Source organism: Eschrichtius robustus, chromosome 6 (genome assembly GCF_028021215.1).
Source record: "Eschrichtius robustus isolate mEscRob2 chromosome 6, mEscRob2.pri, whole genome shotgun sequence".
Taxonomy (NCBI): Eukaryota; Metazoa; Chordata; class Mammalia; order Artiodactyla; family Eschrichtiidae; genus Eschrichtius; species Eschrichtius robustus.
Genome location: NC_090829.1, coordinates 12309526 through 12330364, shown reverse-complemented (window position 1 = coordinate 12330364; position 20839 = coordinate 12309526). Strand labels below are relative to the sequence as shown.

The 20839-nt window shown below is 38.9% G+C and overlaps 1 protein-coding gene across 1 annotated transcript in view; it reads right to left on the bottom strand.

Moving 5' to 3' along the window:
• Positions 1 to 20839, bottom strand: part of COL6A6 (collagen type VI alpha 6 chain) — a 115071-nt gene that overhangs the window by 79990 nt on the left and 14242 nt on the right. Inside the window, exons 8-17 of the mRNA XM_068545896.1 lie at positions 13261 to 13604; positions 13099 to 13177; positions 8189 to 8343; positions 5394 to 5486; positions 3895 to 3948; positions 1994 to 2065; positions 1881 to 1907; positions 1505 to 1549; positions 1361 to 1414; positions 217 to 279 (exon numbers count right to left, since the gene is read on the bottom strand). Coding sequence (XP_068401997.1) covers positions 217 to 279; positions 1361 to 1414; positions 1505 to 1549; positions 1881 to 1907; positions 1994 to 2065; positions 3895 to 3948; positions 5394 to 5486; positions 8189 to 8343; positions 13099 to 13177; positions 13261 to 13604 — 986 coding nt within the window. The remainder of the gene's footprint in view (positions 1 to 216; positions 280 to 1360; positions 1415 to 1504; positions 1550 to 1880; positions 1908 to 1993; positions 2066 to 3894; positions 3949 to 5393; positions 5487 to 8188; positions 8344 to 13098; positions 13178 to 13260; positions 13605 to 20839) is intronic.

Below are 20839 nucleotides of genomic sequence, written 5' to 3'. Positions count from 1 at the left end.
AAGGCCTTCTCACCATCCATACTCATCCTGTATATAAATAGGATCAGGCACAAGAGACCTACTTTTAAAATTCTAAACAGTTGTGCTCATGATGATTTCGTTTCAGGACTGCTATTGTAGTACCTTCAAGTGGGTTTTCTTTCCCTATCAGAAGTGCTGATGGGAAACAAGCCCTGATGTGACGTTAGTTTGCAGCCCCGCAGTCCCAGCACTTACATGGTCTCCGCACAGGCCCTTTGCTCCATGGTCACCAGGAATCCCTCTCTCTCCTGGGATTCCCTAAAGTTAACACAAATCAGAAGAAGGACAAGATAAGAATTTTAAATAACATTAATAAAAACGAAGAGCTTATCTTCTCCCTGATTTGAATTATTAAATATTTTCCTGCTAAAGTTACTTTGAAACTAGAAAGAGGAACAACTGATAGTTTCAGGCATTGTACAAATAATTTAAAAGTGACCTCAAGTATTTGCCACAGTGGTGAATGCTGTGTTCCAGACACATTTGTTGTCTTGTTCAGTTTTTACAACTACTTTATGCACCAGGTATTGTTTTTTTTTATCTTTCTTTTGATGAGGCAGCTGAGATTCAGAGAGATTATCCATTTTCCCCAAAGGGGTTGCGTCAGCTAGAAAGTGGGTTCTTGACTCAGCAGTTCACACTCCCAAGACAGATAAAGTGGATGGTGGAAGTATGGCTGCTGCTGGGATTTGTTCCAGATGGAAAGGAGTGAGAGGCACCTTCAGAGTGCTGCCGACCCTAAGGCTCTCACCAACACCCTGTGACTGTTCTTAGTATGGTAGCTGCTTTTCAAGATTTCCCCCAGTTCTTCACTTTTCTCTGTATCTATTCCCTTTGCCGTGAAACTCTACAGTGCCTTCCAACTGTGGTGGGGCAATATTCCCTACCTCTGAGTTTGGCTGTGACTTGATCTGGCCAAAAGAGAGAGATGCAAGTGTCGCCATGAGAGCTCCAAGCCTAGGCCCCAAGAAGCCTTGAGAGAGCTTGTGTGTTTCTACTTGCTCCCTTGTTCTTCTGCCACAGCCATGAAAAGGTCATGGTCAACATGGCCAGGCAGCTCTCCAGTCCCAGAAGGAGGATAAGAGACAAGTGAAACAAAGCCCCCAGCCAACCTACAGACACATGAGCCAAGGTCAGCCATGCTCAGCCTTGATCAGCTGAACTTCTCAGACACATAAGAAATAAATGTTTATTGTTGCATGTGATTGAGGTCTTGTGATCATCACAAAGCAATTTTGTGGCCCTAGCTGACTGAAATACCTGGGGTAGCTGTTTTACTGTTAATCACACCTTTAATTCCCAGCACATTTTTCATGTTGTCCTTTTATTGAATACCTACCTGGGCTCCTTCATCGCCTTTTTCTCCTTTTGCTCCTGGAAGACCACTGTCACCCTAAAAACAGAGAAGAATAAACTCAAATTCCCATTTTCTTAGAGAGAAATAGCTCAGAAGGGTCTTCATGGTACAAAGAGAAGGCTCTACCTGTTCTCCATTTAGCCCATCAATTCCACTTTCCCCAACTTCTCCCTGAAAAGATAGATGTGATCAGAATAGAGTGCATTGCATTTATGTGGAAAGAAGCCAGACACCAAACAAAAAGTCTAATTTTGTGTTCCATATACAGGCTCTTTGCTAGGCTGGCCCTGGGTCCTATCAAAGATTACTGAGTCACAGAAACTGTCAACAAATAATATACATTGCCTGCAATAAAAGGCAAGAGTAAACAAAATGAAATGGTTAGCAGTAAAAAAGGAAGGTCAACAGAAACTTCATTTGTACAATCTACTGGTCAATCATCTCAAAAATAAAAACATTTCTAGATAACAGATGTGCAGATAAATGATGTTTGGTACCATACCTCCTGTCCATTTAGTCCCCTGTTTCCCTGAAAATAGAAAGGACAGTAGGGGTTAGTGTAGGAAGAAGGAATTAATGTTGGGAAGACTTCACAGTGTCTTACGTGACCCTTACCTTAGGACCTTTGGCACCATAGCATCCTTTAGTACCTTGCTCTCCCATTGGTCCGGTGGTTCCTCTTTCCCCCTGAGAAAGAGCATATATTCAGACAAGCTTTTCTATTGTCATCTGGAATCTGTCTTGGAAATTTGACAACATCTGTGCTGGAAAAAAATTTGCAACTACTCATGGTTTACAACCCAGAATTCATGCGTATAAAAACTGAGAATGCAAGTGAATTAGAGCCACTCTGATGACAGCTGTTTGTGTTGGATCCCACCTGGATACTTCCCAGCGTGGGGTAGTAGCTAAATGAAACAGACATGCAAACAACTGGCTGCTAAAATGCATTCTCAAGATTTTAGGAGATATTCCAGGAACAGATGATGAATAATTGGTGAGACATCAGAGCAGGATGCTCTAGGTATGGTCTAAGCAAGAGGCAGATTTCTAGACCAAATTCCATCTCCCTTCTCTCTTTCTCTCTTAAACCAAGAATTGCTCCTGCAATCCTTGTCTTGGTAACCCCACCAGTCTGTGCAGTCTTGTGAGCTGGAAACAAAGATGTCATCCTCAGCATCTCTCTCACCAAGTGGTCACCAAGTTACGTCCATTCAACCTCCTTAACATATCTATTCATACTGCCCTAAACTAAGATTGGGACCTCTTTGTCTTGCACCTACTACTGCAAGACTTCTACCTGTAATCCTTACCTTATCATCCTCCATGATGTTGCCTGATCATGCTTTCTAAACCCATACCCTAACCATGTTTAGTCCTGTGCTTAACATCATTGAATGATGCCCGTCAATTGGAAGACACCTTCTAAGTCTTCCACAGGGTATTCAAGACACCCAGTACTCTGGGTCTTGCTTGCCATATAACCTCCTCTCATGGTCCTGGGTTCTGGCCATGTTGATCATATGTTATTCTGCAAATATACAGTTCTCAGTTACACACTCTTGATCACACTGTTCTCCCTGTAGTAGAATGTTCTTCCCACAAAATTTGCCTGGAGAAAGTTCTATCTGTCCTTCAGATGCCTGTCCAAGCATCAACCCCTGTCTACAGTCTTCCTCTCCCAAGCCCTAACTGTCACCAGGGCTGTTACCTGATGCTGTTAGGTATTTGCACAGCCACACTCTATCACATTGCACCACATTATACCTCTAGTACAGTCTAGTAGAGTCCTTGTGTATAACAACTGTAACTACTGTTGTCTCTTTTGCCTTTCCACTAGTCTGGAAATTACCTGAGATAGGAGCCATAGTTTTTCTTCTCTTTCTTTATTTTTATTTCTAGGGCCTGGCACTGTGCCTGGCACTTGGTAAGGCACCTTAATATATATTTGTTAAATGAATGATGAGTGCACCTTAATATATATTTGTTAAATGAATGATGAGTACATTTATGAGTGAGGTCTTTGATAAATAATGTGGTAAATTGTAAGATGTTTAATATACACTTGTTAAATGGATGGATGGAAGGAAGGAATGAAGGAAGGAAGGAAGGAAGGAAGGAAGGAAGGAAGGAAGGAAGGAAGGAAGGAAGGAAAGATAAATGGATGAACAGATGCAAGAAAGGGCGAAGTCTTTGATAAGCAGTGTGGTGAGTTGGTTTACTCATGCAAAATGGATCAGAAAGGGGGAAATGGCAGTGATTTGACTCCTTCAGTGAAAAAGATAACTTTTGCATTGAGTTTATTATACAGTGTTGGTGGATAGTCAAAGAGGAGACAGTAGGTTAATAAAACACTCGTGACCACCAGAAGCCTGATAAAGATTAAAAGACCTCAGACTTTGCCTACGAATCCTTAGAACTTGACTTTTCTTGCTTCCTTCTGAATTGACACAAATGATTTCATACTGTAGATATGTTCTTAGGAATAAATGGAGCTGGAAAAAACCTTGACTTACAGCAATGCCCTCCTCTCCCAGGTAGCCATCACTGCCTTTAAAACCTGGGGGTCCCTGGAAATAAGGAAAGGAAGGATACGTTAGCACTCCATAGACCAAAACCCAGAGGTAATCAAGCAAAATTCTTCAACTTTACAGTTTTACTTTATGTAGAATAGTATGAGTTTGAAAAAAACGTTCCCCCTCCACAACCTAAGTTGCACTTATACACATAAAAATAAATGGAATTTTGAGACAAGTATCCAGATAACTCAAGGGTGTGTGTGTGTGTGTGTGTGTGTGTGTGTGTATCATAATATTTTCCATAACTCTCACAGATGTTATATATAGAGCTGGAGTTTTTTTTTTTTTTCTAGACAAACATTCAAATGAATACAGCTATATTTGCCTCTGACAGACTAGAATTATCCTCTTTTCTTTAAAAAGTTCTTTTTGAGGATTTATACTACACATAAAATAGACCACACACATTTCTTTCCAGTTTTTTTTTTCTGAGACCTGTTTAAAAAAAGTTCTACCATTCTTGGGACTTCCCTGTTGGTGCAGTGGGTAAGATTGCTTGCTCCCAATGTAAGGGGGCCCGGGTTTGATCCCTGGTCAGGGAACTAGATCCCACATGCATGTCGCAACTAAGACCCGGTGCAAACAAATAAATAAATAAATATTAAATAAATAGATAAATAAAAAAGTTAAAAATTCTATCATTCTCTTTACATGAAATCAAAGCACTCAGGAAATAATTAGTCCAAAAACTTTCTTCAGAGAGACAGCCATGGTGATTTGAAAGTTATAGTGCTATCTATAAATTACTCAAAAATCAAACACATATGTAAATAAGCAGTATTGAAATTGTTAAACACACCCATAGTATGTTTATACATATTTAAACATTTCCTCAAGCCGCAAATCATATTTTTATATAAGGATACATCAACTTCTTTGGGTTAGGAAATACACGAATCTGTTGTTAGTTATCGTTTTTATGCCTGGCCTGTTTTACTTGGCAACATTTTGGTCTGGCTACAGCTGAATGAAACATCTTAGTGTCTCTTGCTATGACCGGGTGATCTGATCTAGCTTTTCAGCAGACTGCACAACCTATTTCCTACTTTATTTAAATTACTCTGCTTCCATTAAAAGTGGAAATTGAAATAACTCGTCAGTATTCAGGAGGTTTTCATTATTCAACATGAGAGATCACAGTTTGTTTTTCCGCATCATGGTCATCACTGCCAGAACACTGGATAATCAATGATCTCTGCAGTTTTTCTCTTGATACTTGTATAGAAAGGTTTTTAAAAGTATCCAATTTAGAAAGCCAAGAAAAAGCTATCTAATTTGACATATAAGAAGAGGAGGACGATAAGAAGACGAGTATGACACATAAGAAGAGGAGCTTCTACCTAGAAGCTAAAAACATCCCTTATTTCTACCTAAACTTGGATCTGAAAAACATATTGTATTCAAATAAAGTAAGCCATGATCGTAACTAAAATCACCTTTTTCCCTGCTGGTCCAGGGTCTCCCACTGTGCCATCTCCTCCAATGCACTTGCAGAATAAACAGCAGCATGTCCTTTCTGCAACACTGACCTTGGGAAGGGTAGGAATACATTACATTTGGTGGCATCGCTTCCCAAATCACACACCACACAAGCTCAGGGATGTGATCTGAGAAGGCTGTTCACCACTCAAGTGACAGTGCTCTGGAGAGGATGCAGGAGACATTCTTTACCTTCCATCTTTCCTTCTGTGATCTGCACCATACAAGGAATTCAGAATCAACTCAAAGACGTTTTGTGTTCTCAAAAAGGCATCAGTTTAGCCATGGCCAATTCATTGCACACTGAGTTATTAATGAGATCTCCTGTGCCCACATCATCCCAGCACTGACCACGATATTGTTAATTACCCTATATAATTCTGCCCCTAATATTTTGTTCAGTAAAATGAATACATGCTGTTTTCTCCTTTTCCTGTTTTGTGAAATCTTTGTATGCTGGAGGATATAGACAGTGTCCAATATCACACTGCTTGGCATGGAGTTCAATGGTCAACACTTCCAGAACAGTTTGTGTGGGACAGGGTTTCAAAGACACCAATTACATGTTCAACATTTCAGAAGCACTTGTTGTAGAGGGTGAGCACGTGAAGAGATTTTATACTCTGGTCACATTTTATAGTCAGGCCAAAAAAAATGTTTTTTTGGCAAAAAAATTTGAGTGAATTTCATCCTGCACCTAGTTAGTCATCCCCTAAAAAATTGACATATTCCATTGCATTTTTACAATTAACCCACAAGATGTATTTTTAGGAAAATTCTGCTTGAAATAAATATTATGCTTTGCCTTAGTGGGGTAGAATCAATCTTTGTGTTGAGAAGTTTCCCGTCAAAATTCTAGTGTGATGAAAAGTGAAAATCTTTTGTTATAACCACTTAGCAACTTCCCCTCTTTAGTTGTTTCTTATTATATAATGTTTCTTTTCTGACATTAGAAAACTCTGTTTTTTCCCCCTGAAAACCTCAGAAAACCCAATAAAACTTGAAATGTGTGAAACCAAATAACAACAACAAAATGGATTCTGTGATTTCATGTTAGATGATATCAATTTTCTTTGCATCACTAAAACCCTACAGCATCAACTCTTTTACTATTAACATTAAAACTGTAATTTCTAAAATTAAAATTTTCTTATACAGTGTTGCATTTATGTAATATCTAAAAAGTGATAGGCTTGTTTGAAGAATAACTTCCTCCCTCTATGAATTACGAATTTGAAATTACACATTTCAAAGAGTAGGAGACACAAAATTTTTTTTTGTAAAGTAGACACCCTCTTCCCATGTAGAAAGGAATTACAACAAAACTTCCAAATTCTCTAAGTAATTATTTTTACATAATTACTACACTGAACACACTGTTCACATATCTATATACAAACTCTATAGGCAGAAAGTAGGAGGAGCTAGCACCTTATTGGAAAGTGTCTTGATATGCTGATTACAGATTTTATAAATTATAAGCAAATTACAAATTATCAGCCACTCGTTAAAGGTGAAAGTAGTGATAGATATCTTGGTAACATTTCACCAAGCTAGTTGAACTCTTGTACATTTCTGAAAGAAATAGGATTGCAATGCATTTTATCTAGGTGTTAGGTTCTAAAAATGGATCATAAAGCAAAAATCTCCATAAAACAAAAATCTCTGTCAGTCAAGACAACCTTTAAAAAACTTTCCATTCTGAAGTACATCACGGGAGGTCTATCATCACATCACTAGTTTTTCTTCCAAGATTGGATGAGATGCTCTTCTCTTAGTTGAACTCTCAATGGATTCGGCTCTCGTTCACAGGCCATGTTGCAGAGAAAACACACATCTTTTTTTTTTTTTTTAATTTTTATTGGAGTATAGTTGATTTACATACAATGTTGTGTTAGTTTCAGGTGTACAGCAAAGTGAATCAGTTATACATATACATATATCCATTCTTTTTAAGATTCTTTTCCCATAGAAAAGAATCTTCAGAGTAGAGTTCCCTGCGCTATACAGCAGGTCCTTATTAGGTATCTATTTTATATAGAAAACACACATCTTAAACAGCAGAATGATATTCAGTGTGGTGAGTCATGGCACCTAGGATCTGCAAGGGACGTGAAAACTGGCTGGCTGAAGGAGCAGCCGAGTCACCCTTACTGGTCAGACACTCTTGGGCGCTTATGTTTATTGACTGTAATTTGGGCAGGATTGTAGGTGCTATTTAGTTTCTTCTTCTTCTTTTTTTTCCCCAAGCATATAAATTAAACATGTTTTCAGACATAGGAAACAAACTTATAATTACCAAAGGGGAAAGTGGGGGGGAAGGATAAATTATGAGTTTGAGATTAACATATACATACTATATATAAAATAGATAACCAACAAGGACCTACTGTATAGCACAGGGAACTATACTCAATACTTTGTAATAACCTATAAGGGAAAAGAATCTGAAAAGAATATATATATATATAACTGAATCACTTTGCTGTAACGTGAAATTAATACGACATTGTACATAAATTATATTTCAATAAATAAATAACAACAACAAAAAGAAACATGCTTTGACATCTCTCTACTATAGTACATTTCTTTCAAAACACCCTCTTATTTGGTCTTTGCACGAAATCAGAAAAGCCTGACTTCACTCCCAAATGAACAAAATTAGTTCAAATTCATAAGCCTAAATATGAAGCCTATATACAAAACAAATAGAAAGTTTAAACTCACCAGCTTTTTCTGAATAACTTACCAGGTGCTTAGACAATCGGCTCCCAAGATCCCTCATCCCAAGAGTGAGCTGTATCCTGTACTCAAATCCTTTCCCAAATTCAATGTAGAGAAGGTCAGCCAGGTCATTGGAATTGGTGGCTCCATCCAGAGCAACTGTGATGAGGGCATTCAGGCCTAGCCAACACAGTTGACAATTCTCCAGGTGAGGGGAGTTTGGTTACTTTAATCTTTTTGCATATGTATCTAAGTTGTTATTCCAGGAAGCCAGTTGCAAGAGGAACACTCATTTTACTGTCCACTTCCCCCAACCACACACTGTAAAACTGACAAGTGACAAGACCATCATCAGAGAACAAAAGGAATTCCATTTTTCAAAACAAACTGAATTGGAGAATAATTTATATAATAAATTATAACAGATCCTTGAGCCCTCTGATGATATGAAGTAAGACAGTGAGTTTAAAAAAGTCCACAGAGAAAAGGGAACCCTCCTACATTGTTGGTTGGAATGTACATTGATGCAGCCACTATGGAAAACAGTACGGAGTTTCCTCAAAAAACTAAAAATAGAGCTACCATATGATCCAACAATCCCACTCCTGGGCATATATCTGGAGAAAACTCTAATTCAAAAAGATATGTGCACCCCAATGTTCATAGCAGCACTATTCACAATAGCCAAGACATGGAAGCAACGTAAATGTCCATCAACAGATGAATGGATATAAAGAAGATGTGGTATATATATATACAGTGGAATATTATTCAGCCATAAAAAAGAATGAAGTAATGCCATTTGCAGCAACATGGATGGACCTAGAGATTATCATACTAAGTGAAGTCAGAAAGAGAAAGGCAAATACCATATGATATCACTTATATGTGGAATCTAAAATATGACACAAATGAACTTATTTACAAAACAGAAACAGACTCACAGACATAGAGAACAAATTTACGGTTACCAAAGGGGAAAGGGGGTGGGGGAGGGATAAATTAGGAGATTGGGATTAGCAGGTAAAACTTCTATATATAAAATAGATAAACATCAAGGTCCTACTGTATAGCACAGGGAATTATATCTAATACCCTGTAATAAACAATGATGGAAAAGAATCTGAAAAAGAATATATCTATATATCTGTATCTATATATATCTAATCACTTTGCTGTACACCAGAGACTAACACATTTTAAATCAACTACACTTCAGTAATAATAATAATAATAATAATAATAATAATAATAATAATAATAAAGAGTCCATAGAGCATGCTAAAGCACAGAGGAATTCATATGTCAAGAAAGTAAGTGTTCTAAATTTTTGCCACTTGAATGGGAGATCCTTGGAGCAGCAGCACAGTTTTCACCCGGAAGCTTATCAGAAGTGCAGAATCTCAGGCCCCACCCTAGACCCACAGAATCAGAATCTGTATTTTAATAAAATCCCCAGGTGATTCATATGCACATTAAAGTTTGAGAAGCATAGCTCTAAATGACAATCCAGTTGGAATTATAGGTACAAGAGACGGTAAAAGACCTCTTGTCAGGCAATCAGGAACAAATGTCATATAACCAACCAGAGCTGTGGCTCATAGGCTTGGAAGTTTATAGAATATTTCAAATAAAACTTTTAGAGACTGACAAAGGGTTGACTTATTTTGCAAAATAAGGACATTAAATGATGATAGTAATAAACCTGGCAATCATTAGGGTGGAGGTAACCATAGCAACAACTGTGCTCTTGTTTATTAGTAATTACCTTGTGCCTGGAAGTTGCCTAAGTACTTTACATGTATTATCTTATTTGTAAGATACAAGCACAATGTTATAGATAAGTGTGATTATAGCTCTATTTTACAAACAAGCAAAGGTTTTCCCCAGAGAGCCTGACTCCAAAGCCTACACTCAAAGTACATTTTAATAACAAAAATGTACTAAGGACATAATCATAAAGAGCAGTCCTAAAGTTGAAGAAATTTAGTTTTATGAAAACATGACTATATTAGCATAACTTTTCTCATTTTATTAGGGATAGGTGAAGAATTCTTTGGATGGGACTTAAAAACCAATGACCCAGAATAGATAAAGCATGTTCAAGGACTTGGCAGAGTTAAGAGTGCCTTCTTATATGACTCTGAGAGGAAGAGGAGAAGGAAGAGAACACAGTTTCAGGGACAGAGTGGGGAGGCTCAAGTTCTACGAGATACAAACAGTGTGGTTGCTGAAGTAGAATAAAGGAAGAATCACCAAAGAGTAAGGTGACCAACTTGTCCTGGTTTGCCCGAACTTTCCTGGTTTTAGTGCTGACAGTCTCTGGCTTGTCTCAAGCAAACAAAGACAGCTTGTCACTCTTCCAAGAGTGAGAAGGATGGGGAGCAGAGTGATGAGGGCTGGGAGAGGCAATGAGGAATGCTGAGTTCATCAACTGGCATTTAATGATCAAAAGAAAGCATGCCAGTGGGTCTATCTATAAGGGGAAAAGATCTCACATCTGATTTTTCTTATAAGTTCCAGGAAATGTAAAAGTTTAAGAGTTATTAGAACCATGGGATTGTTTATTTGCAGAAAATATGCATATAACTATAATTTGTAACTGCTTTTCTCAGGATGGAGGACTTGATCCTTTCAGACTCATCCAGTACATGAGTCATATGATCTTAAATACAGTGTCTTCAATTCCTAAAAAATGAATTAAGAAGAAAAGTTTTCAAAAATTGGGAGAATAAAGAATCACTGAGAAGATTCTAGAGTACTGGATTTTTTAAAATGAAGAAACTGATTCATACCCCAATCCACATGGATTAAAGTGATATCCATCATTGAGGATACTTTTCTCCTGGTCTCCTCTTGTTCCACGGTGATGGTACAGTTTACGTGTATAGATTCTGGGCCTCAAGTTAGGGAGGCTCTCCTGGGTTAACAGATCATAGGGCCCAGCATCAACTGAAATCATCTATATTTAAATAAGGGAAGCCAGAACCAGAGGTGCTCTTTGTTCCTATTAAGAGACATTCGACACTTTTCAAAGAACATTATGACCCACACCCCTCTACCTTTCCCTTTCAAAAATTGTAGCTAGTGTGAGTCCTCCAACTTTTGCCTCTTTTTCAAAGTTGTTTTGGCTATTTTGGCTCCTTTGCATTTCCACATACATTTTGAACCAGCTTTTCTATATTAACAAATATCCTGCTATGATTTTGACTGTGATTTAATTGAATCTATAGATTTGTTTGGAGAGAATTGAAATTTAACCATATTGAGTCTTTTTATCATTGTTTAGTAATGTTCAGCAAGCAAACAAGTATATTTTGTTAAATGTATATGTCGGTATTTCACGTTGTGTGTACATTGTAAATGGCTTTTTAAATTTTGTTTTCCAGTTTTTCGTTAGCATTTGGAAATATAATTGATTTTTGAATATTGAAAAAAGATTCTAAATTTCTGAGGATATTCAAAATCTAGCTTCTGAAGTTGAAACTCATTTATTAGTTTTTCCTTGGGAGTTGGAAGAAAGAAGATTGGTCTTAGAAATCTGGGTGTTCTGAGAGAAACTTCCTGGAGAAAACTCTGATGTTGTCTGCAAGAGAAACATCTTTCCCCCATGAAAGAAAAGCTGAAATTGAAAAAACCCTACCCACCCACTCTAGGGTCCTGTTCTCAGTCTTCATTAATATCTCCACCTCAGATCAGGAAAAAAGGTCAAGACTTGACAGAATAAAGAGAAGCAGATTTAGTAAATAAAATAAAAATCCTTACTCTTCAGTTGTGAATTCAGTGAATTCAGCAATTTGTTTAAGATGGAGGAAAGAGAACCAGACAGAAAAGACAAAATCTAATCAGCCTCTAATAGTTAACCTGGGAGACAGATGTCTTAGGCTAAATTCCTTAGAAGCAGAGCCTGAGATAACAATTTGGACACACACAATTTATTGAAGCACTCTCTGAAAGAAAGGGGCAAAAGGTAAGCAGGGTAAGGCTGGGGAAGGATCTGAGCAAGACAGTGTTTCAGCTGACATCTAGCTTCATCCTGATCCCTTGGGAACTCTGGAGCATGAGTTACACTACACAACTGGCGCCACTTTGAGGCAAAGGTCCAAGTCTCTGTACTCTACCTGCTGCCCAGGGGTGGGATGGGGAGTAACATTCCAGGTAAGGTGGCTCCCACTGGCAAAGGGCAGTTCCTCAGAGAAAGTGGAACCTGTGGGTAACGTGTTAGCAGCTGGAGGATGGGGAAACCTGTCTGTAAAGGGGTCTGGGTGGAGTACCAATTACATCCACTTATAAAAAAGTATTTCTATTTTCAGTCAAACTGGAACATGTGAATGCATTTTTCTTCCACTGATCCATATTTTAGTATGAACTGACAATGAGTCAGAATGGGCATTGGTTTCTAAAGCCGAAAGCCTGGTGCCAGAGCTTTACAAACTCATAAACACCATAGTTGGTCCATCTGTTATCTGAAGGAAGGAACTGATTATGAAGTCCCGAAACATAAGTAAACTTGTCCAACACTGCTTGTAACTCTGGAAACTTTAAGAGTGTTAGAAGAAAATAATCCAACTCTCCCATTCCTTAGTCAAGGAGAAATATACCTGGCTCACTTCTGCTGACACTACAGACATAGCAATATTAGACAATGCGGGGCAAGGGAGACAGGAACATCCTCCAGGAAAGCTTAGGAAGAAGAAATAAAGTGATATGAGAGAAAGGATAGAACACTGTATTCAGTGCTGTTTCATATGGGGAGAGGAAAAAGTAGATGCCAAAATGCTGTGAGAGCTCATTTGCTCTGCCAAGTGCATCCAGAGTGGAGAGGCTGGCAAATTCAGTGCTATTTGAGTGTCTGGAAATGTAAGAGTTAGAAATGAGTTTTGAGATTATAACGTTCATCAACACTCCTTTCCCAGTCCTCCCCAGGCTTGGTACCTTCTTTTCTAAGTTCATCAGATTTTTGTTCAAGTTTTTCAACATCATCATCCAATCCATCTGAAAATAAGAGAACCACCTAGGAAAGTATTCAAAAAAGAAAAATGAGTAAAAAGGAAGTCATTGCACCAAAGGCCAATAAATAAAATAAAGCCAAGTTACCTTTCCCCGAGCAGCTGATTTATTCTGAAATGCACCCCACAGAGAACTCAAGAGGTTTGTGTTGAGAAGAGATGGTCTTTTAACTGTTACATCCTTCAAGCTGTTCAGTATGTTTTCACTGTAGATCTCAAACTTGGGGGAATATTTTTCCATGGCATTGGTCACTTGAAAAGCCACACTAACCTGAGTCTCCGTGCCCACCTCACAGCTTACCCCACTGAGGGAACTGATGGCACGTAAGATGTCTGGAAGGTAAGTTTCCATCCAAGGCTGACCTTCAAGCAAAGTCTGCTCATCCTGCTGAGTTGAGATGTCAAATCCCACCACAATGTCCACAAAGCAATCTAGGATTCAAGGGAAAAGCATATCTTATTAGACTAACAAATAGCTTTATTTGACTTGGATGTCATGTCTGAATCACAGGACTTGGAATTCTTGTTTCTGTCCCAGTTATAAAGTTGGAAAAAAAGAAAGAGCATGAGTGAATAATGGAAGAGGCTCAGAATCACTCTTTCACTTTTTTTTCATAAAAAAAGTGTTATTTTTTTAGCATCTATAAAATCTAGATGATTCTATAATGAAGTTCTGAAAGATTTCATTGTGTCCATTGAAAAAGCTATGTAGTCACTTAAATAGCTGAAATATGTTGTGGAAATGTTAACAGTCTAAAATAGGAAATTCATATCATGCTATTTATAACTGAGGTCATTCAACAAATATTAAATTATAATTATAAGGGAAATATTAAAACACTTGAATAGAGAAAGTAATTTAGAAAAAATAAAACACAAAAGACTCCTAAAGGAATGATTTTGATGATTTATCATTCTGAAAAGAATCTTTGATTCCTCTTTTTGTCTCCTAACATCCACTCAGAAAAGAAAAAGTAAAAAGAAAAACAGAGACCCCGTGAGATCCTTTGAGATCTTGCTTGGTTGGAGTCCTTCAAGTGAAGAAACTGGGTACCGAATTACCCATATTCAACCATGTCAAAGAAAGCTTTGTGTTCAGAGCTCAGCCACTCAGGAAGCCAAAGCCACTGCTATTTTGGAGTTTAAGAAATACTTAGAGAAGCATTGCGTTTAAAGTGCTTTGCTCTCATCCTTATTAACTCTAGAGACATTTAAGCACCGGAGAAACTACAAGGGCTTGAAATTTTAAGCTGAGCCTCCTAACAGGAAGATAATGAGAAGGGTAAAATCCTATGACATATATACTCTTTTTTCAAGAACTTTTAGGTTGACTAGAAACTTCAACCTTTTCCAGCAAATTCCACACACACACAGCTTGCTTGGTAAAATAAGGCATAGGGATGTTTATTTTTAATTTGCATTATTTAGAGAAGCAGTTTTTCAGATATTTGTTGTGTAGACAAATGCCTGCCTTCCAGACACACTGGTCAGTTGGGCATTTGCAAGTCTTTGAAACCAAAATATCAGTTTCAGTTCTTAAAACAACGGACAGGAACTTGATTCACTTTTAATGATAAAAGAGTTGGGTGAGGGAGAAGAAACCTTATTTGATAATCAATTTTCACCATGACATTTGAGGTAAATCAAAGTCACCAAAACATCTGAAAGGTGAGTGTTCTTATTTTACTGTACTTAATTGGAAAATGTCTTCTCCAATATTCAGAAAGTGAGATAAAAAAAAGAAACTAGTCAGAAGGGAGCACTAGAATATGTCCTTTCCAAGCTTCCTCTTAAATCTATATCCTTTCATTTCTATTTTGAGATTGAAAGTTTCACTCTTGGATGAACATTGTTTTAATCCCTGAACAGAAAACCATTCATTTACCAAAACACATTACTGCCTTCAAGGAGAACAGTCTCTTGTGAAAAAACAAACATTGGCAAATATGCCAAAATGTCATTGAGTGTTCCTGGGAACTGTCCCCTTTAAAAATAAAGTGTTTTAACTTTTTGTTTAGTTTACTGAGATTATAAACTCTAGTAAACAAGTTCCTGGTGTTTATTTAACTAATTCAAATTGACAAATGAGTCCATGATAATGTGATCAAAGGAATGGAATTTGGGGAACAAGTCCAGAGGTGGCAGTCATATGTCTACAAGTACATACAATTAGAGAGAGTGGGCCATGCAAATCATGGAATGGCTTTGCAGACTCTGCAGGACATCTGCCCTCAAATTAAGAGGCCTTTGAAGAGGCAGGGATGATTTTGGAAGTGGGCTAGGAAGAAGGCTAAAAGTGGATTTCCAAAGAGAAATAATGAAGGATTGTAGTATCAATAGAATAGCAGGAGTGGGAATCAAAAGGGGATAATAAATGCAAGGGAAATTAAGAAGGTAATCCATGGGACTGGCTACAGAGGGTGATAAACACAAGTAAACCAGTACTCTGAGAATTTGCCAAATAGCAGTGTGGAACCCTGGATTGGGGAGGCAGAGTTTAGTTTTAGTCCTGTACAGGTCACTGCTGTGTTACTACCAAATAACTTCTGCCAAATCTCTTAACCTCTCCGGGCATTAATTTTCTTGTCTATAAAAATAAGAAGATTATATATTTCAAAATAAAAATACAAAAGAACAGAAAAAAAAAGGATTGAACTAGACAGTAATGGTCTCCTGCTAAACCCCAAAGCTGATTTTAATTATCTGACTTATAAAGAAAGTCCTTAATTGGAATTAATGATGGCAGATTTTTAGTATTAAGAAATACTGTCAAACAAATGAACATATTTATGAAACAGACTCACAGACACAGAGAACAAACTTATGGTTACCAAAGGGGGAAGGGGATAGGGGAGGGATAAATTGGATTAGCAGATACAAACTACTATATATAAAGTAGATAAACAACAAGGACCTACTGTACAGCACAGGGAACTATATTCAATGTCCTGTAATAAACCATAATGGAAAAGAATATGAAAAAGAATATATATATATATGTATGTATAACTGAATCACTTTGCTGTATAGCAGAAATTAACACAACATTGCAAAGCAACTATACTTCAATAAAATTTTTAAGAAAAGAAAGAAATACTGTCAAGATGGTAGGGTATATTTATAAGATTAGAAGACAGATTTTTGAGATTTTTGCCCTTTTCTCAAAAGATTTTTGAGAAAAGGGCAAAGTCGGGCTGTTGACTGTTATTACTTGGGATAAGAGAAAAATTTCTTTGGAGATTTGAAAGAAGGGGATATCTTAGATGAAAAAAAGAGATAGAATGATCTAGAAAATATAGTTAGGTCAAGACCTAGTTTATATACCTCCCAGATTGCTTCTGCCTTACCCCTCCCCCGGCCCCGGCCGCACACACACCCAGGAGTTGGACATTTGTCCACTGGAGAGCCTCGGCAGCCGCCATCGCTGGGTCTCCCACACTATGGGGGGTGGGCAGGCTTTGACACGGCCTCCATCATTCTCACTGCTGTAGGTCCTCAATGACTCTGGTGCCCACGTCCAACCCAACTGAACTCACGGGAGCTCTGGCCCCTTCCACTACTTCAGCCACAGATACAACACACTGCTGGCCCCATATCTGGTTTTCTAAAGGGCTGGTAGTGCGATGCAGTAGGGTGGGAGAGTAAGTCTCCATGGGGTGAACTCTGACCAGTGAGAGGCAGTAGATAGGAAGGAACCGGCCGATAACCAGCCTTTATTCCCCCTGATGGGCTGGTCTGTGCAGTGGTTCTGAGGCTTCCCTGGGTGATGTTCTGCAGGACCAATGTACCAGTGATGCTTTCTCAAAAGCTGTAGCTATCTTGGTAATGTACATCTTGTATGTACTTTTCTTTTTCCTGTATCACTTCCCTCCACTCACTCTTACTTCCCTGGGACTGTACTCCCACTGGAGTATTAGCACATAAACTGTGTTTTAAGCTCTGCTTTCTAGAGAACGCTATTAAGACAGGAACATAAAGAGAGTTGTCAAGAAAAGTTGGAAATGACCATCTATTTTTTCCTTATATTTCCCACATTCCTTGAGTCAGTTCCTGAGGGTGTGTCTACTTCATCTTCATCAGACTGGCCTTTTGCTGAATCTCCTTTTTGACTCATCTTCCATGATGATGTAAAAGATGAGAGGTACTCTCGATTCTTTTGCTACCCAGTCATGGCTCCACACCAGAAAAGGCAGCAAGTCCATATCCTGAAAACTGCCTGGGGTCTCCTTTGGGTGGTCAGAATAGGCAGACTCCAAGAAAAATCAGAATAAGCATGAATGAAGATAAGAAAACAGACTTTGGAGTTTAGTTGTTTAGGGGAATTTGATGCATGTTGAGGCATTAAATTGGAATATGGCTCTGAAATGTTGCTAAACTATTAAAGCTCCTGAACCAAGGAACTCTTGGTACACTGTCCTTCTGTGAACTAAACTACCCCATCACTCCATGTACCTGTATTAATGAGATCACTTCAAGATACCCTCTGTAATACGCTGTGAGAGTAAACAAGACATGCTGAACATTTATACACACTTCCCATGCATTCCTCACGTGTCCTTATGAAACACAGAATAAGTAGAAGTGCTTCTAATTCTCATTTTGCAGAAGGGGAAGCTGTGACTTAGAGAAGCTGGCCCGAGGTCTCATAGTTATTATGGTGGATCTCGCATGTGGGAATCAGATCCAGGCCTGTCTGGAGCTCCTACGCTGAACGACCTTATTTCACCACCTCCAGGGTGTCTAGTGATGCCAGATCATGCAGGTTACAAGTGTTAGATTGTGCTGTTGGAAGTGACAGCTTAGCAGCGAGTGGCTTCCTTAGGGAGCAGCAGCTTTTGAGATATAAACCCATGATGTCTTAATAAGTTTCAGCTATTAACTGTTGAAGCACATCATTTATAATGTAAGCATCAGATAACCTAGACAGCAATTATATCAAGAGAACTGGCAGCTTATTTAACAACCCACAAATGGATTGGAATCAGACAGACCTAGGTTTCAAAATTTGCTTACTTTGTTGCCTCCTGTATGATCTGGGTCAGGTTACCAATATTCCTTAGAGCCCTAGTTTCTCATTTATAAATGGGAATGAAACCAAACCACAGAGGGTTTGGGAGTTTAATGAGATAATGCATTTAAAACACTTTAAAATGCTTGAGCCTACACAGATGCACAAGAAATACTGATTCTTCCCTCATATCTCCATGCAGCTGACCATTCTTTCCCATAAATTGAATCCTAAGCACAATCAGAGAAACAGAGATGATTTAACTGCACAAATGAGAAAAGTAAGAAAGGCTAGTGACCTCTCCAAAGTGGTGCATATTTTAATAAGAAGCAAAGCTGGATGTTCAGGCTCTGAAACTGGTTTGCTTTGAGACACACCAAGCTACTGTCTGATTTCCTTGATTTAGGGGTTTATCGTTTAAGAGGAGCTAGTATCCTCTGCTATGTCTGCACAGCCTTTTGAAGCTTTATCAGCTTTATCACTCTAGCCTCATTAGTCCTCAGCCCAGGCTTGGCTACAAAGGCCTCACACATTCTTGTTTGCTACAGTAATCACTTCAAGTTTATCTTTATAGGGTACTTTCCTTATTTGTTTATTTATTTATTTATACATTCATGACTGCTGTTTTGACTTTCCACATGGTTTTCTTTCACCCTCTCTAGGACAGACTAGATGGTTCCAGGATCATTTTCTGCCTAATAATTGGAAATGGGTATTTCATGTGAAAACGGAAAGTCATGTGGAAGGTTTGGCTGAGGTCACCAGGCACATTCCAAAGTATGGGGGGAAAGTAGAGTGGGATTTACAAAAGCAATAGTTCCTGACCAATGACAGGACTCTTAACCTTTGGCTCACACACTGGGTCTTATAAAAGGTTTGAGCTTGGAGTTTAGAGGAGCACTTTTGGAGAGGATGGTTGGTGTGCCATGAGGTCTCTCCCCGCAAGCACACACACACACAAGGAGAGGAGGTAACGTCCTCTTTAAGTCAAGAGAGAGGAGATTTGAGAGGTAACTTGGAGATGACACGGCCTAGAAATTCTAAAGAATGAGACACGATGGCACGCTGTTCTCTGCAAAGGAGAGGCACCCACACCGGGGGGCTGGAACTTCCAGTCTTTACTGGGGAAATTGACATATAATTGTTTCCCATGGAGGTGATATGGCTGTATGTAAGAAAGAGCTGTGTTGGGCTCCTCTGATCTCCCATCCAAGAAGGCCACCTGGAGGGGCAAAGAGCTGGCAGCAGATAAAGCTGGAGGCATCACTAGATGCCCAGAGGCTGAGAAAAGCATAAGGGAACATCTGGAATTGAGAGATGCTCACCGTCCTTAAGGGAGCTATGGTGGAGAGACAGTGATGCCCTGACAAATGTGCTTTGGTGGGGGGGCAGGAGGGGAAGTCATTGAAACATTCATGAATGGGCCCAGCTTTAGACATGGGTTACTGAGAAAACGAAGTCCTGAAAAGTGCCATCAAGTAGGAACTTTCCTGAATCTCTTTGGCTCCTCTCCCTTCCCCAGCCCATTCTGGAGAGGCCAAAAACCATGGTCAGTAAGAAGAAGGCAGGGCCTGGGAGAAGGGGGCAGAAGTGGGAGGTGGGGAACAATGGATAAAATGCCAACCGTGTGTAGTCGCTTCTGTCATGGTGAGTGGCCTGTGGCAGGGAAAGCGCAGTAAACTTCATGGAGCGTGAAGTTTGAATAGTCCCACGGGGATGGACACATTCATCACCAAGAAGAGGTTCACTTATTTCCTGAAAGTGACTGAGGGCAAGGGAAGAGCTGACCCCCATGAATAAACTGAATGGGTCAACGGTAGACAAAAGTGAAGTAACTCTATAATGGCATCCCAGGTGTCATGCTTATTCAAAGTAACGTTACATATGCATTTTCTCGTTTCATCTTCACAGTGATCTTCTGAACTAGGTGTTCTGTCATTCACATTTTACAGAGGAGAAAATTTTAAACTTAGAAAAGTTAAGCCACTTGTCCAAGAAAAAATGGCCATGGAGTGGGGATTTGCAGCCCAGTTAACTGACCATTTCCAGAGCTGCCTCTTAGCAACCGTGTAGCCTTCCTCTCCCGGGTGGAAATCCAGGGTTAGTTATAATCCACAGGTAGTTATACAGAATCACAGCTAACCCAGTCAGAACTTTTTTTTTTTTTTTTTCAGTCAGAACTTTTATAAAAATAGAAACAGTTATTTATCCTTGAAGACCTTTCTTTCCATCTATTGGAAAAATGTCAAAATGTGCTAATTTTTAAGAAGATATTCACCAACTCCTGCAGTAAAGTTTCATAACAAAGCTCTAAACCTCTACGTATGTTCCCTCCCTACCTGTGGCAGCACTTGGCAGCCCCGTTGCCAGGCAACCCAAGTCTGTCAAATAGTTCATTTCTTTGGAACACATTCCGCAGCCTCTGAAACCAACCAGAGTGTAAACAACGGCCTTCTCCTCACACCTTCGGAAGCTGAGGCATTCCCATTCACAGAAGGGGCTTATACTCCCAGGAGACGGGGAGAAAAAAGGACAGAGTCTCTCCAATATCCTGTTTCTTAATCCACAAGTCACACAAAATACTTGATAACAGTGAAAAGTTTCATTTGAAATCCAGAGGCACAAATCTACATTTTCCCACCAGCCCGAGGGAAGGAAC